Source organism: Scaptodrosophila lebanonensis, unplaced genomic scaffold (assembly GCF_003285725.1).
Source record: "Scaptodrosophila lebanonensis strain 11010-0011.00,11010-0021.00 unplaced genomic scaffold, SlebRS2 tig00000085-arrow-pilon, whole genome shotgun sequence".
In the NCBI taxonomy this organism is placed as follows: domain Eukaryota; kingdom Metazoa; phylum Arthropoda; class Insecta; order Diptera; family Drosophilidae; genus Scaptodrosophila; species Scaptodrosophila lebanonensis.
This window is the reverse complement of record NW_022060564.1, coordinates 5,193,707-5,209,555: the sequence shown is the minus strand read 5'-3', so window position 1 is coordinate 5,209,555 and position 15,849 is coordinate 5,193,707. Positions and strand designations below refer to the sequence as shown.

The following is a 15,849-nucleotide window of genomic DNA, read 5'->3' as shown; positions in this document are numbered from 1 at the left end:
TATTCTTTTCGAGAGTTACCAACCAAGTTTGAAGTTAGTCGGGTGCTGATTTTCCATACTAACGTAGGAGCCCGTTTTTCCCCTTCTGAGATCGAATTTTCCAAAACCGCTTCTTAGTGCTCACCTACATTGTGAACGCAAACTTGTGTCAGAAGTTTAGCTTTCTAGCTTTGAGTTCTGTTAGATTATTGAATAAAAGTTGATTAAAAAGAGTTAAAAAACAGGTTTTTAATATGAAACTGTAACGAAAAGGGAACATATTATTGAGTGTCAGAAAGAATCAGATCAGCATTTGGAGTTAAGAATAGTTTAAAAAAATGGTTATAATGTTTGTTGAAAGGAACCTTCTTCCGTTTAATTTCTGTCGAGTTGTTTCCAATCAGGACTGGAAAATCTGTTCGTTTTGAAACTAATCATTCCACTTTGTATGCAAATCTGTCCTATGTTTTGGTATTTCAGTTCCAATTAATAAGAATTCTATCCTCAAGTGTTATTTTCTGCTCTTTTCAAAGGCTAGTTGTTAAATACGACGAATTTGAATGCAAATTATTAGTATATGTGACCGTAGCTTAAGGGCATTGTATTTTTGGAGTGATGGAGTTTCAATAAGAAGCATCATGAGGGTAAAAACTAATGAAACAGTATGTGGACTATTGCAAGATTATTTGAGAAATAAAAAAAGCCTCGAGAACTTTCAAGAACATCACAATTATTAAACTAAAGTCTGTGAAAGGTGAAATTTGAAGAGGTTTGTGTCATAATTGTGGAACTCGTTTGTGTCCACTCTAGCCAAGTCAAGACTTGAACCGATTCGATTTGTCTTGCATCCCTGCATTTGGAATCGTAAATGTAGGAATTTGGCGACAGCCCCAAAATAAAAGTTGAAGCTGGCAACGCCAACAGCCTACCCCCAAGAAATGCGCGCGTGGTGTCCACGAATGGCGCAACAAAAGCGAGCGCGTAAAACACGCACACACACACGTACATGTACATACGTATATACATACAGGCGTTTCGAAATTGCGAGCTGCTCCCCCAAGAATAGAAAATGTGTTCTCAGTTCGGTGCGTGAATCTCGCGAGTTTGGTTGTGTCTTTCGCGAAACTGAAATGAAAAATTAACGCGACGGCAAAGCCACTAAAATGTAAAATAACAAAAATGAATGCAACGCCTTTAAGGAAATAAAACCAAAATCAAACAACAGAGTTGCGGAAAATTAATTTTCAAAAAAATACGAGTATATGACAAGTTATAAAGTGAGAAAGCTGCATATTTAAAATGCATTGAAAGTGAAAAATCACAATCAGCTCAGAAGTTTAATTAAAAGCCAACTAAAAAACAAAATTAATTAATTTCTCAACTAAGCGTTTGCGAATTTTCGTAAAGAAAGTTTTAATTATTATTATAAAAAAATAAACAAAACTTCCAACCGTTTTCAAAACGAATTTGAAAATCTCTGTACACCACAATTCCTTAGAATCCAAATGTAGAAAAAAATTATATATATATATATATATTTATACATGCATATATATATATTTATATATATTATGTATATGTATATATGTGTGTAGTAGTACAATATTTGTGAGCGCCAAAAATGCCGAAGAGCAGCCGTAGCCGTAGCAGCGCAGCCTTATAAATCCTTCGCTCTCAGCAATTTTGACGACATTTTCGAAAGTATTCGCCGCCCTGTCGTTTATTCTCGCTTCTTCGTCGACTTCGTGTTGTTGCTCGTGCGTCGGCGTTTTTATAGTAAAAAGTGTGGCGTGCGCGTGTGTGTGTGTGTTATGTCGGCAAATTCTATGCGCTTCGCTGCACATTGAGACGCGCCTTTCTGATTCCAACAAAAACAAAAAAGAAGAAAAAAGAAAGCAGTAAAACTAAGGCCGGCCAGCAAAAAAATTTGTTGTTGTTGCTCAAAAGTACTGTACGTTGTTTGCTGGCGAAATTGGCGCGCACAAAGTAAGTGGATTGGGGAAAGGATGGAGAGAGAAATACTGCCAGAACGTGAGAGAGGAGGAGAGAAAAAGAGGCGATAGTTAGTGAGAGAGGCAGAGAGCGACAAGTTGAGCGCATTTGATTGCACAATAAAAAGTGCAAAAAGTAATAAATAAAACGACGAATAACATTAGAGTGTAGAAAGGGTACTATCAAATGTTTATAAATAACATAAATATAAGTACAAGTCATATTTATGTCTCATATACATACGATTATTGCATATAAATTGTTGATTAATGGTATTTTGTTTGCGCGCCCAAAAAGTATGCTATAGAATTTTTACTACTACTCGTACGCATACGCACGCCGTAACACGCACACACACACATTTTATATATATGCTTGTACACGCACACGCATGCACACACATATAGAGGTCGTCTGGTACATAATAACGGTTTATCGTGCCATGCAACCTCTTATGTACTACGCAGCTTTACGCAGCTGCGTAAAATCTCAAAAAGCTTGACCAGCACTATAACGAACCAACCAAGCAGCCAGCTAGCCAGCCACCCACTTTTTAAGCCCTTCGCCACCCATACATACACACATAGATATTAACCAAAAGGCATTTATAAATCACTGTACGCTTGTGTGTGTGTGTGTGTGTGTGTGTGTGTGTGTATCTGCGAACATAGTACGCCTTTTGTATAAAGTTTTGCTAACAGCATCTTGATTATCCTTGAGCTGTGCTCATCCTTCTAGTCACACTCTTGGAAATGTGTATGCGTGTGTGTGTGTCGTGTCCTTCAAACGTGGCTTCCGCAGCATTAATGTTTGTTTGTGCGCTGGCATATCTGTTTCTTGTTGCATGTCCCCTCCACCTCAATTGATTGCAGCTCCTTTAGCCAGCAGCTCTGCCACAAGTGAGTGCATCACTTGATACTAAAGCCTTTGCAAACAATTTGAATGGCTTGCTTTTTTGTTGCTGGTTTTTCTGGTGAAATGTGTGTGTGTGGCTAGTTAACAAATCGTTTTTTCTACGAATTGAATGTGCGGCAATAAACTCATTACAAAATGGAATACAGTTCTAGAAAAGTAGGACTGCAATAACTTATTGCCACTCTCCCCACAAAAACTAAATCAAATGAAAGTTTCTTAAGTTGCAATGCAATAATGTCAAATAATTATGGTTATTCATTTATGGTTCGTTAATTTATTTTTAATTTATACCATAATTAAAAAAAAGAGAAGTCGTTCGAGTTGACAATATATGTAATTATTTCAAATGCCTTCATTGTTTTGTTCCATATTCAAGATTAAAAACATTTCTCAGTGTTTAACTGTGCTTCTAATATAAATACATATTCTAAGCAATGTTTTAAGCACAATTTAATCTGTTGGCAATACTCAATGCGTTGTGAAATGTTATTAATAATTTCTTATTTGAATATAAGTATTTACCCAAAATAATAAAAATGTGAAATTAAGCTGACAGGGCCCTTTCTAATTTTCATATGTATGTATAAACATTGATCGAGGGAGTCTGCCTGAAGTTGTTGCCGCGTACAGGCGCACTTATATTTTTCGTTTTATGAGGTATAAATAAATATAAGTAAAAGAATATTATATAAGGAATATAAGGAATTAAGTTGTGTTCAATATAAAATAAAATGCTGGCAAAATTAGCCTTTGCATTTTTGTAAATAATAGCAATGGTTTTTCAAAGCAGGACATTACAAACATCAATTGTAAAACCATACATTTAAAAAAGATAATAAGAAAATACGGATTTAATTGGATTTTTGAAAATAGATAAATGAAATTATAATCTAATATCGGTGCAGTCCAAATTAAATATTGGAAACGGAATGCCCTGAAACGTTGGATCAGATCACTATTTTTGACATTGATTGGGTTTTAAGAAGTATTTAAAGACAAGGCTTTTTTGCCTCTGTATTGTTTTGTTGTTAAAACTCTTTAACATTCAATAAAATCCTAAAAATAATTTTTCTTTTAAATAAATAAATATTCATTTAACTAAAATAATTCAATTAAAGAAATATTGAAACTATTTGTTTAAAAAGTGCAAAGTCTTTAACGGTTGGCGTTGCCGTACATTAAACAAATATTCAGTTAACTAAAATATTTATATTAATATTTTATAATAAACAAAAAAAATTGCAATCATTTGAAAGCATTATCATCTCATTAAGTAAATCCATAATATTGTTTAAAAAATTATAAAACTTTTAATCGTTGGAGTTGCTTTACATTAAACAAATATTCAGTTTACTAAAATAATTATATTTAAAGAAATATTGCAACTATTGAAAAGCATTATGATCTCATTAAGTTAATCCACAATATTATTTTTAGTTTAAAAATACGCTGTGTGTTATATTTATTTATAGATGGGTTAATACATTTTTCAAAATCTCGCTCAGTCTAAGCGTATTCCAAGTGCTCATAATATCGCATCATGAAGCAAGCACGCAACATTTGATTTGCAAAAAGGCTGAGCAATAAATTTGTCAAAACACTCAGAGTCGGGCAGATTTATAAGTTATCAAAAATTTATGTTATTATACGAGCACACACACACACACGCACACACTCATGGGCAAAACTTTTCATGTTGCCTATTGAAATTTTCACAAGCACATTAATTCCATTACCGAAACTCCCAAGGCCAAATTTGATATTTTGTCGCAACGTTATTGTTGTTGTTGCTATGCCTTTGGCTCCACCACAACAAACCAAAAACACAACACAACAACAGCAAAAAAAGAAAACAAGCCAGAGAAAAAAAGTGAAAAAGGCAAAGGCAAAGCAAACAAAAAGTGGCAGCAAAAAAAAAAACAGAAAAAGAAAAGAAACGAAACGAAATAATAATAGAAAAAACTCTCACACGATATATGCGATATAATAAATCTTTTGTATAACACGCAAAACTTTATGAACGTGCGCCAAACTATAAACTTTCACTTTTAACAACGGTTGTGGCAATGTGGCAGCCACAGCTAGCAGCGTTGCGTATACGCCATGTTGCACATGCTTTTATTATTATTATGACTATTATATGGCGAGCAGAGAAAAAAAGCAACCAGCCAACTGATTTTTAAAAGCAAGTAGAAAAGATACGACCATACGAGTATATGTACTACACATACAGATACAAATGTGTGTGTGTGTGTAGCTAAATGGGCAGCAGAGCGTTTTGAATGTGTTGCATGCTTTTAGGCGGGCAGCAGCAGCAACAGCAGCAGCATCCTTTAAGTGCGGTGGTCTGTGGGGCGCGCCGCTCCACTTCTGTCAAAGTTTTGATGTGCGCAGCAACAACAAAAAACGTAAAGTAAAAGAAAAATTATAAAATAGGCAACAGAACAGCGACAAAAAACGTGTGAAATCGTGCGGCACAAAAGGCACAGCTACAGCATGTGCATGTGTGTGTGTGTGTGGATGCGTATCCTCCACAATAAATTGTCTTTATTTCATGCGGATGTGCATGGGAAAGATATGTATGTGCTGGCCGCAAATATGTATGCCACATACACACCAGCTGCTATATGTATTCGAACACATCGAAATGTTTATTTAAACTAATCGTCATTTTTCTCAACTCATTCAATTTAGAGCCTCGAAGTGGCAACAGATGTCAGATAAAACTTATTTTATGTGCAATGCAATGATGTGTTTAAAGTTTAATCAAAACAATATGAAATGGAGCGCCATTTTATTTTCCCGATAATTTACCGATTTGCTTTGAAACAATCCCTGCTTGGAATTTGGAAAAGTGTTGATTTGTACACCTAAAAAGTTATTTTAAGCAGCATTGTTTCAACTTACAAGATATTCTGCCAGATTTCTTAAAAAGCCACTGCTGACCTCCAATGTACCGCTTCAATCTAAATATTGCGAAAATTTGAATAGAACTTATATTTTTTGTAGTTCGATCATCTCATATTTTTAAGTATTTTATTTAATTTTGTAAAATGTCGTTTCTAACTTCACGTTCTTTTCAAATATGTAATGTATTTATTCGCTTTTGGGACAGATTTGAGGGATATTATAATTATTATAATTTAATTTAATTTGATTTGGCCTACTAAGATTTTTATTTTGTCTTACCTATGACGACTGCATTTGTTTGACGGCATAAAATAAATAAAATAAAATAAACAATATTCAATAAATATAAATATAATATAACATTTAATTTTAAACTTTTCTAAACAGTTAAAAACGAGTTGGGCAGTTATCTTTGTCCGCCCCTTAGTTATAGGATTTTGGTTCAATCACCTAGGCCTGAATTCAATGTGCTTGCTTTTTAATAGGTCTACTCGGAGCTATCTTCTGTTTTGGCATTTCTGTGAGATCGTTTAGATAGGGTTGCCATAAAACAAAGAGCCTGGGCATGTTCAGTGCTGGACAGTAACCAAGAAGGTCCTTCTCTTCCTTACATTCTACGCTGTCCAAACAATATAATTAAGAAAGTTAGAAAGCATCTTATACTACTTTAACACCCCATTTGGAACCAACACTCTTACATTATTTAAAACTTTCTTTAATTAAATTTTTTTTATTTTAATTATATGTCTTCTGTAAGAGTCAGTCGAAGTTTGAAGAAATCATGTTATTAAATATAACTTTAGGGACATATTCCACTTCAAGGGACCGAGCTCTCTTAATAAATTACTTGCATTGCTCGCTCTACTGATTTCATATCTTTGCAGTTATTTCCAGAGAGGATAATTTTTTAAATGACAGAACCAGTTTTTATTTTTAAGTTATCTTCTCTACTTACTGCAAACTGCTTTTTCATTTCAATACATTTATGTAGGTATTTCTTTGGATTAAATTGGATTCATTAATGGTTATAGTACTATGTTGAATAGAGAAGCAATTATCGATTACTCTGTATTTTTCATTACAACTTTAATTAATATATTTATATATTTATTTTGGTATACAACAATATTATTCTTTTCTTTCTTATTGAATTATTATTGGTTATGTTTTGGATTTATTTTGTATTGCATTATTTGTCAACGTACATGTTGTTGCTATTGTATGTATGTGTGCGTAAATTTCTGTGCCATGTTTAATGAAAATTATTACGCGATATCCTTGGGGAGTGTGTCGCCACCATACATACACAATCACACACACATACACGTACACATGCATGGCAATGCGCGCCCTTTGGTATGCTTCATATATGTACAATATTTTTGCCTCCTTTTGCTTGGGGGTGGCATGCTCATACAAAAAACTGTTGGCAAAGGCTGCGAGCAGCAGGGCATAGGGAATTCACTTATGAAGCATCACTGCGCATGTGCACGCTCCCCCACTGAAAAAAAACACACACACTGACACACACACCAATTTTATGTGAGTTTCGAGTTCGAAATATGAGCTGAGCAATGCGTAGCGCATGGGCATCTGTTTTCTGTTTTCTGTGTGTGTGCGTGTGTGTGTGTGTGTGTGTGTTTGTGGACTTATATGCATCGGCATGTTTATGCGTGTGTGCTTCAAACGCATTTCTAGGTCAAATTCACATGCGCTTCTCTTCTCAATAGCCAACCAGTCAGAGAATGGAAAATGTAGTATTATAGCCCGAGGCATATTACAAATGTTCCCAACGAACGGAATTTTCATTATGGTTCAACAAAAGTTGGTTCGGTTTTGAAAAAGTTTCTTCTTCAGTTCTCTTGCTGTTGTTGCTGTTGTTGCCAAAAACGAATTGCAATTACAAACTGGAGCTAATTCGCAAATAACTTTTTATCAATTGTAATGGCAGTTAAAAGTTTGTCAAACAAATAACTTATAAAATGCAAAAAGAGATATACTCGTATATAACCAGAGAAATGATTTAAACCAATATCGATGTGGCTTGGCGACAATTCCCAAAATTTGAAAAACTATTTTAACTTAGCTTAAGTTCTTTTATTTTGGAAATTAATATAATATGCTGGTGGTTTTATAATGAGATTTTAATTCAACTGCAGTTTTGAGCATTAATTGGCAGTTAGTTTTTTAAGTCTCTAGGTTTTAAAAACTTCACCACTTAGAACTTTAAAATATGTTGGGGATAGCTATAGAATTGAATAGAAGTTTTCGAGGGTCTAGCTTAGCCATTACATTATTCACTCTGATAGCATCTATGTCGTTTATTATCCACAGCATGGCTTACAAGCCGGTTTCTTTTTGGGCTTACAACGCGGCTTTGGTTTTGGACAACGTGGCTTCTTCTTTTTGGGGCAACGGGGTTTTCTTTTTTTAGGACATTTCGGCTTGGGTTTGGGGCAACGCGGTTTTGGTCTGGGGCATCGCGGCTTTCTTTTTTTTGGGCATGCCGGTTTCTTCCTGCAAGCTGGTTTTTTCCTTTTAACCGGACAACAACCATCGATGAACTGCTTGTGCTGACAAAACACATTACTATATGAATTCTCATCAGTAACCTGACTATTTTCTACGTCCTTTTTTCCCTCTTCATTCCCATCGCTTCCGCTCTCTTCCTTGTTTTCACCGCTGCTGCTGTCGTATAACATGTGCATCGTCTTTCCATACTCATAATCTTCCTGTAAATATACATTTTTTGTTTTTTTCCTATTTATATATGTTAATAGTTGAAAGGCTTACATCGTTAAAGAGCTTCCGCTGGCTATCGTTCAATTTATTCCACAATATTGCTGCATTTTTCAACATATCCCTGCCATCGAGCTGGCGAAAATAGTGTTGATAGTCCCGCAAGTAGTTCATATATGCCACCCTGACTGCCTTGGGTTGTAGTTTCATCTCTACGCCCTCTCGATATGGACAGATATCATTTTTCTCAGCCTCTGCCTCGTCGCGCGTTTCGCCTTCATTGGATTCAACTTTCGAGACTTTGTCATCAACATTTGATTGGCTGTCATGACATTCCCCGTTCTCCGAGTCAATACTTTCACCACTTAGTGTTACTCCGGGCATTGTCCGGATATTGTAAAATAAATATAACAACTATGTGTAAATTACTTAAAAACACACAAACTAAAATATTAATTTTGCTGTGTACACAATTTTGTGATGTGCTTCGTTCGAATTTTTCCATAAGACTAAATCATTCCAAAAATTGAACTATTTGACATAATCTTGATATTTAGAGTTTCAATTCTTTGCATACTATATCAAATTATGATAGCCCAAAACAATTCATACTATGTATAACAGATGAACCTCTTGAGAACCTCTCTTTACGTGAGTTCGATTACCAAGGGAGGGAAAATCGATCAGAAAATATTCTTTTAATTTCTATAATTATTCTACATATATATACAGAGTATTTCAAAGTCGGGGCACTTGATTATAAGTTTCTGGCTTTTGTTGTTTAGTATTATCATTATTTTCAAGCCAAGTTATACTATTATAATGTGAGGAGTAGTCTTACTAAAGAGAACGTAAAGGCACTGTGATCCTATATTGTCCTTTTTACTGAAAATTTTATCCTTCCACAGGCACCATTTTACGTTTGAATATTACATACTTGTATATTATCGATGAAAATTGTAGTTTTTAGGAAAAATTTTGCACAGAATGAGCAATATTTAACAACAAAAATAATTGATTGATTGCTAGATTTTTTTATTATTAAAAAACTTTTTCTAAATATAGTAAACGACTAGAAGAAGTCCTGGTCTGGCAAAAAATTTAGCGTATAAATAATTAAAATTGTTTTATGGACACAGAAGGGTTAAAACTTCACAAAATGTACAAATTAATCAAATATTAGCAAATATTAGCAAATTGTGTATTATTTCTGCTTTTTCTAATCTAATAATAGTCATATGAACATAAGTTCTCGCTCTCTCTCCCGCTCTCTCGTCTCTTTATAATTATAATCGCTCGTTTAATTAATATATAATTCTTTAATCAATTCTCATTACAGCTTGAATAACTGAAATAATTATCCAGAACAGAGACACATTGTAACAATGGTGGTACGCATTCGCCCCAAGCCCAATAAAAACTTTAAATTAATAAACAATTTCGGCCAGCATCAAAAATGTCGTCATACAAAACAATAGGAAAGCACTAACTACTTGGTATAATCAACAATCAATAATGCGTGTATATGGTTATTAAATGAAAATAGCTTGCAGAGTTGAAAATTAAAATATACCTAATTAAAATTTCGTGCTGTTCAAGAATGTCAATAGAAACAAAAAACAATTAAAAATTCACGTGTGCGTTATTGGCGTGCTTTTGTTATTGTCCGCCTGTGGCTTTAATCGCTCACACACACCGACAAATAAATAATTATAAATTGCAAATGCAAAAAGTAAATTGAGAGAATAAATAGAATCAGCATCTCTGCATTCATTGAGTGTCGAATTGCAAGTGATAGCACAGCACAGCACGGAGAAAAAAAATTAAAAACAAACGCAGAAACGAAAATAAAAACAACAAAAGTAGAAAAGCAAATATACAACAGATTTTAACAGATATTGCTACAAAATGGAGCGCAAACATTTCAACTGTTTTCTGGCTCTGCTGCTGGGCATATTCATATTCAAAATGCACATATTTGGGGCAGTCGGCGAACAGGACGAGGATATACCACATAATGAGTAAGTTCTCCATATTGCTGTTAAGAAATTAATTTCATTTATAAATTAAATAAATTATTAATTAATTTATAAAAGTATATAATGAGTAAGTTCTCCATATTGCTGAAAATAAATTACTTAAATTTATAAAAGTATATCAATAATATATATTTCTTGATCTAATCAGTGAATACTTATACTATATACCTTGACATTTTCAATATATATTTTTTTAGCCATATATTTATGAATGCTATGTCTTATTCTTAGTATATAACAGATGTTTAAGATAATGCAATAAAGCGTTTATTAATAAAATGGATAAAAAGAAGGATAGGTAATAAAATTAATATACTTATTTAGGGGCAGGTCTAACGGATGAAGTCTTTTTAGTATATACATATTTTTTTTAAAGTGGATTTTAAGAAATGTTTATTTATTTATTTATTTTTTCATCGAAAAATAATGCAGTGGAGTTAAAGAAATTTTGTTTTAGATAATGCAATAAAGCGTTTTTTGATCAAATGGATAAAAGAGCGGATAGGTAATTAACTTAATATTTTTTGGGAGGAGGTCCAACGGGTATACTCTCTTTAGTCTCTTTGTTATCACCTTCATTTTGTAATTACAACATTTTCTAAGTGACAAAAAAAATGCATTCTGTGGAGTGAAGTGAAAAAAATCAGACGGCCGCGATCTTCTATGTGAAAATAAATTTAAAGCTCTCCCCCATATAACAATAAATCCTTAAGCAAACCGATGTGAGTCGAATATTTTAATACTTATTAAATACAAATTAAAAATATAGTTTAAAAACAAAATTAATTTCCTCTTCCCCAAACCACTAAAAAATATAAATACAGACAGCATCAGAACACAGCATATGGCTTAGCTTCTTTTGCAAACTCCACAGCTAAACGAAATCATTTTAGTCAAAAATAGAGCTGCAATCTGTGCCACAAATAATACCATTCCCGTACAGCTAGAGGAGGTCAATGAATGACATTTAATGCAGCTGTCTGCAATTTGCATAAATAATTGCACAGTTTGTTTAACCGTGACGATAAATATGATGATTTTTGTCATTAGCATTTCACATTTAACATATTTCGACAATAATTTATGCATGTGTGCACTCGCACTCGCAATGCCATTCAAATTGTCAATAAACAAATTTACAATTAATTTCCTGCGAAAGGAAATTAAGCAAAGATTTCCATCGCTACTAAAGAGTCAAAGGATGTGTTTATCCAGAAGCCAATTAATGTGTATTGGAGCGCAAAAACTAAAGGCAACAACTCAACCCACAGACCAAGGGCTCAGCCTACCGTCGCGTCGATTGCCAAATACTGTGTAATTATCACCACAGCTTAATGACTGCTGATAACCTATATATATAGCATGTACTGAAGGGCTATTTTAATCACCAAATAACTTTTAATAGAATATACAAAAATATTTCTTTCTTTCTTCGTGTTATACTTTATTTAAGATTTGTACTGGCATGGACAAAACCTTTTAGTTGAATATAGAAAAATGTTTTATTCTTTATTTAAATTCTGTTCTGGGTGGGACAGTTAGTAAATTTTATGAGAACTCGTGACTTCCATCATGCTTCTGATGATTCATAATGATTGTAGCTTAGACCGAACTCAGAGAAGATACTCTGGAACCAACTAACATTTCTAGATTCCCGCTGGCTTGTTAAACTATACTTAAATGCTCGAACAAATAAATGATATATATTAACAACACCAGATTTGGGATATATGCCTTAGAGCCTCCTAGAAAATTTTTGTATTTTATCCTAGAAGCTAAGTCAAAAATGCTATTATTTTTTTTATTGAAAATGAATTCTTTTGTAAAACGATGTATGTGAATGAGCTAAAGAATTATTAGCTAAATAATTAATAATTCAAATAGCTGGATATAATTATAAATGCTAAAATTTTAATTCAAAATATGTTCTGTTCTTTATTTGTATTTTATTGATGAAAAAAGTGAAAGCGCTCGCATTATGACAATTTAGCTAAAATGTTGCACCTTTAATTAAAGGTACGTGACAAATCAGAGCATAATAGGGAGCTCTTTAAGCCATTATAGGCCAGAAGCTGGTTTGAAGAACAAATGAAATTTGGTGCAATAAAATAATTTAATTGAAAGCATTTGATGTTGATCAGCAGTCGTTTTCCGAACCGTTTTGTGCTTAAACAAACTGCACAATTCTGCTACACACGTTGCATTTATAATTTCTGGCCGTGGCACGTGACCAGAAGCCAGCACAGCACAGCACAGCCCAGTAGCCCAAAAAAAGGCTGGCCAGAAAATGGCAATAGCAACTACCACTTCTACGAAGATGTTTAAGTCAACGAGCCATGGATTAAAAGGATGCTGCGAGTGCAAGCTGCAAAATGAGGCAAATGAATGAGCACAACAACAACAAATAACAGCAACAAGATGAATATAATAGCAAGAGCAAGAAAAAAGTCAAGTCTTGACAAAGATAGAACGAAAAGGCACAAGGAAGCCAGCCGGACGCGAGGCTAAAAAAGAAGGCTAAGAAGCAGCAGGGAAAACCCCGTTGAATGAATGAACTTACGAACGAACGAAGGAACGAAGGAAGGAATAAATACACGAATACTATATAACGCGATTTGGGTCAGTTACATCAAAAGCAATGTGCCCAGCCAACTTCATCATGATCACAAGCATAATCATTATCATCGCATCGTTCCCATCATCGTCACGAGCTTACCCTGAAGGCGTATGCCGTTGTTGCTGTTGTATTTGTTGTTGTTGTTACTGCCAGTAAAAGTTGAAATAAATTTAATTGAATTTCTGCAGCGACACACACATACATACATATATACTTGTACATACTTACAACGAGGCGGAAAAAGTTTATGTTTCAAATTAATGAAATTAATTTTTACGCATGTGCCGCAAAATGTCATCCTTTGCAAAGGAGCAAGTCAGAGTAGGAGTAGGAGTAGGAGTGCAGGGGAAATAAAAATGAAAGCATGTCAAACTGACAAAAAGCAGCTCCAGGCAGAAGCAACAGAGAGACACTCACACACACGCATAATGAATGCTAAAACTAATTTCAATAAATAAAAGTGACATTAAACAAAAACTCGACCATGTTGCCATCCACATTTTTCCTCGTGTTGTTGTTGTTATTGTTGTTGCTGGCCTGCAAATGGCACGTGATGATGATGATGATGACGATGCCGATGATGATGATGATGATGATGATGGCCCCTGACTGCCTTTTTTGGGTTAATTAGCCAAGTGCGCGCTGCGGTTGCGACTCATTCACATTCCACTCCCCACCCCACCAACACACAAGCAGACTAATTGCAAAATCCTATTATGTATCCATTAGATACGCACACGCACACACACACACACACACACACACACATATCGCACGTTGATGGACAGAAGTCGTAAGAATCGACGACATATATTCACTCAAGCAAATTTTGTTGTAATGCATAATATTCTTTCCATATTAGTGGGGGGGCTTTTTTGTTGCCCAATAATGCGCCTTTGTTTAGGTTCACAGATAAATAGAGGTTCACAAATAAATATATACGTTTCGCCTTAAAACGAAACTTAGTTGGATTTATTGAAGTTATTTTTATGACTGAATTCTTATTTAAACGACTCGTGCATTATTTAATCAAAATTTTAATTTTTTAACCCCTCTTTTGAAAAGCTGCTTGCTTTGGCGCATTTCCTTTCTAAAACCTCTTTTTGTAGCCATTGTATTGTATTTTTATCTGGCCAATAAGTCTTATTTTTGCTTTTATTTCTTCATTAATTTTTCCTATTATTATTATTATTATTATTATTATTATAAATTCTTGCTTTGTATCTTTTTGGTAGCACACAGTCTACAATTTTCTATTCTGTGCCTATTTTCTTTTATATTCAATAATTACGTTGACAAAATACTTATTAATTGTTTTAAAAAATGATAGTTAAAAGTTAATATAAACTTATTATTAGACTTAAGAAAACAAACGAAAAAATATAAAAATCAACGAACTTGCAGGAGCACGACACTATAAGAATAAATATTTCCTGAATTTAAAAAATGTTTTAGAACAGAAACTATCGCCGATATTCCACTTACTTCTTAATGAAAAGAAAAGATTACATAAAGTTTTAGAAATATTACTACCTAATCAAATTTTTTGGGCTCTGAAAAACCTATATAACATTGAAATATTAATCATGTTTCCAATTAGTTATGTTTTGCAAATGTTTGAGCTGCATCTAACGCCTTATCTATCGATGGCTTACTTATTCCAAAATACTCTTTAAATGTTTAAATACGGATTACTTTAAAAAACATTTTACACCCCCAGCATGATTAGAATTCATAAAAAAAACGTAATCATTAATTTAATCGAATAACTTTTAATTGATAACTTTTAGTCGCACTTTTTTCATGTTTTGTGCCTTTGTCATTTATGCAAATTTTTTTAATGCAATTATAAAGTTTTTATTTCATTGGTCCATAAATTCAAGTTTTCAACTAATTTGCCATAAACTTGACTATGTTTTAGTTCTTTTGCCAACTATAAAATATGCAATTATATGGTAAACAAAACAATAATCGTAAATAACGGGGCAATATATGAGATTAATGATAAAAATTGGCCATGAACCAAAGCAAAATAGCGAGGAAAATGGTAAACAAAATTACCAAAAGGACGGGTCATTTTTATTTGGCCAGACAAACTGTGGACTAGCCTTGTCAGGGTGGCACCCACTTAGTATTGTAGCATGTGTGTGGGTTTAAAAATATTCATTGCATAAGTTGTAGAAGAAAAAGTTTTCTCTAAGCCATAATGTAGTATAAAATGTTAACAATTTCAAGTTTGTTTTGCAAATCGTAAAAAGCAAAGAACTGATAGAAACAAACAGCAGGTCTTGATCGTCTTTTCTGGGCTAAGTAGTTTTTTTTACAATTACTATATGTATTTATTTATTTATTTTAAACTATTATTCTATCATATAGGTGGAATAAAATTCTGCTATGCAGCTTATTTTGTATTCTTTCTAAGAGTAAATAAACCAAGTTAAAGGCTTCCTAGCTCTATCAGTTTTGGTTAATATTACCGAGCCAGAGCTTCGTTGCAGGACACACCGTTTTATCTCTATACATACCGACCGTAAAATAATAATGTTTCAACAATTTGTTCAATGTCTTGCAAGTTTTATTGAAAAACGTATAGAATTATTGAATTTGGATTTTTTGTTTTAACATTTCATGGAAAACCACCAATAGCTGAAAATCTTC

At 33.5% G+C, this 15,849-nt stretch overlaps 2 protein-coding genes across 3 annotated transcripts in view; one reads left to right on the top strand and one right to left on the bottom strand.

The window, feature by feature from the left end:
• Positions 1 to 7,922: 7,922 nt before the first annotated feature.
• Positions 7,923 to 9,021, bottom strand: LOC115626462 (histone-like protein 18C). Its single transcript, XM_030521844.1, has 2 exons — positions 8,590 to 9,021; positions 7,923 to 8,528 (listed from the first exon to the last, which is right to left on the bottom strand). Exons 1-2 carry the CDS (start codon positions 8,917 to 8,919, stop codon positions 8,121 to 8,123), a joined length of 738 nt encoding a protein of 245 aa, XP_030377704.1. The 5' UTR covers positions 8,920 to 9,021; the 3' UTR covers positions 7,923 to 8,120.
• A 1,259-nt stretch (positions 9,022 to 10,280) lies between these two features.
• The window catches only part of LOC115626322 (voltage-dependent calcium channel subunit alpha-2/delta-3), a 66,703-nt gene continuing 61,134 nt past the window's right edge, over positions 10,281 to 15,849 (top strand). For both annotated transcript variants that reach the window (XM_030521663.1, XM_030521662.1), the window contains exon 1: positions 10,281 to 10,556. In XM_030521663.1, coding sequence (XP_030377523.1) covers positions 10,444 to 10,556 — 113 coding nt within the window. In that variant the 5' untranslated portion in view covers positions 10,281 to 10,443. The remainder of the gene's footprint in view (positions 10,557 to 15,849) is intronic.

Excerpts from the sequence above, each read along its gene's own strand:
- LOC115626462 (XM_030521844.1), bottom strand. The coding sequence starts at position 8,919 with ATGCCCGGAGTAACACTAAGTGGTGAAAGTATTGACTCGGAGAACGGG. Across the intron at positions 8,529-8,589 it reads AGCGGAAGCTCTTTAACGAT|GAAGATTATGAGTATGGAAA; the intron begins GTAAGCCTTTCA and ends GTATATTTACAG.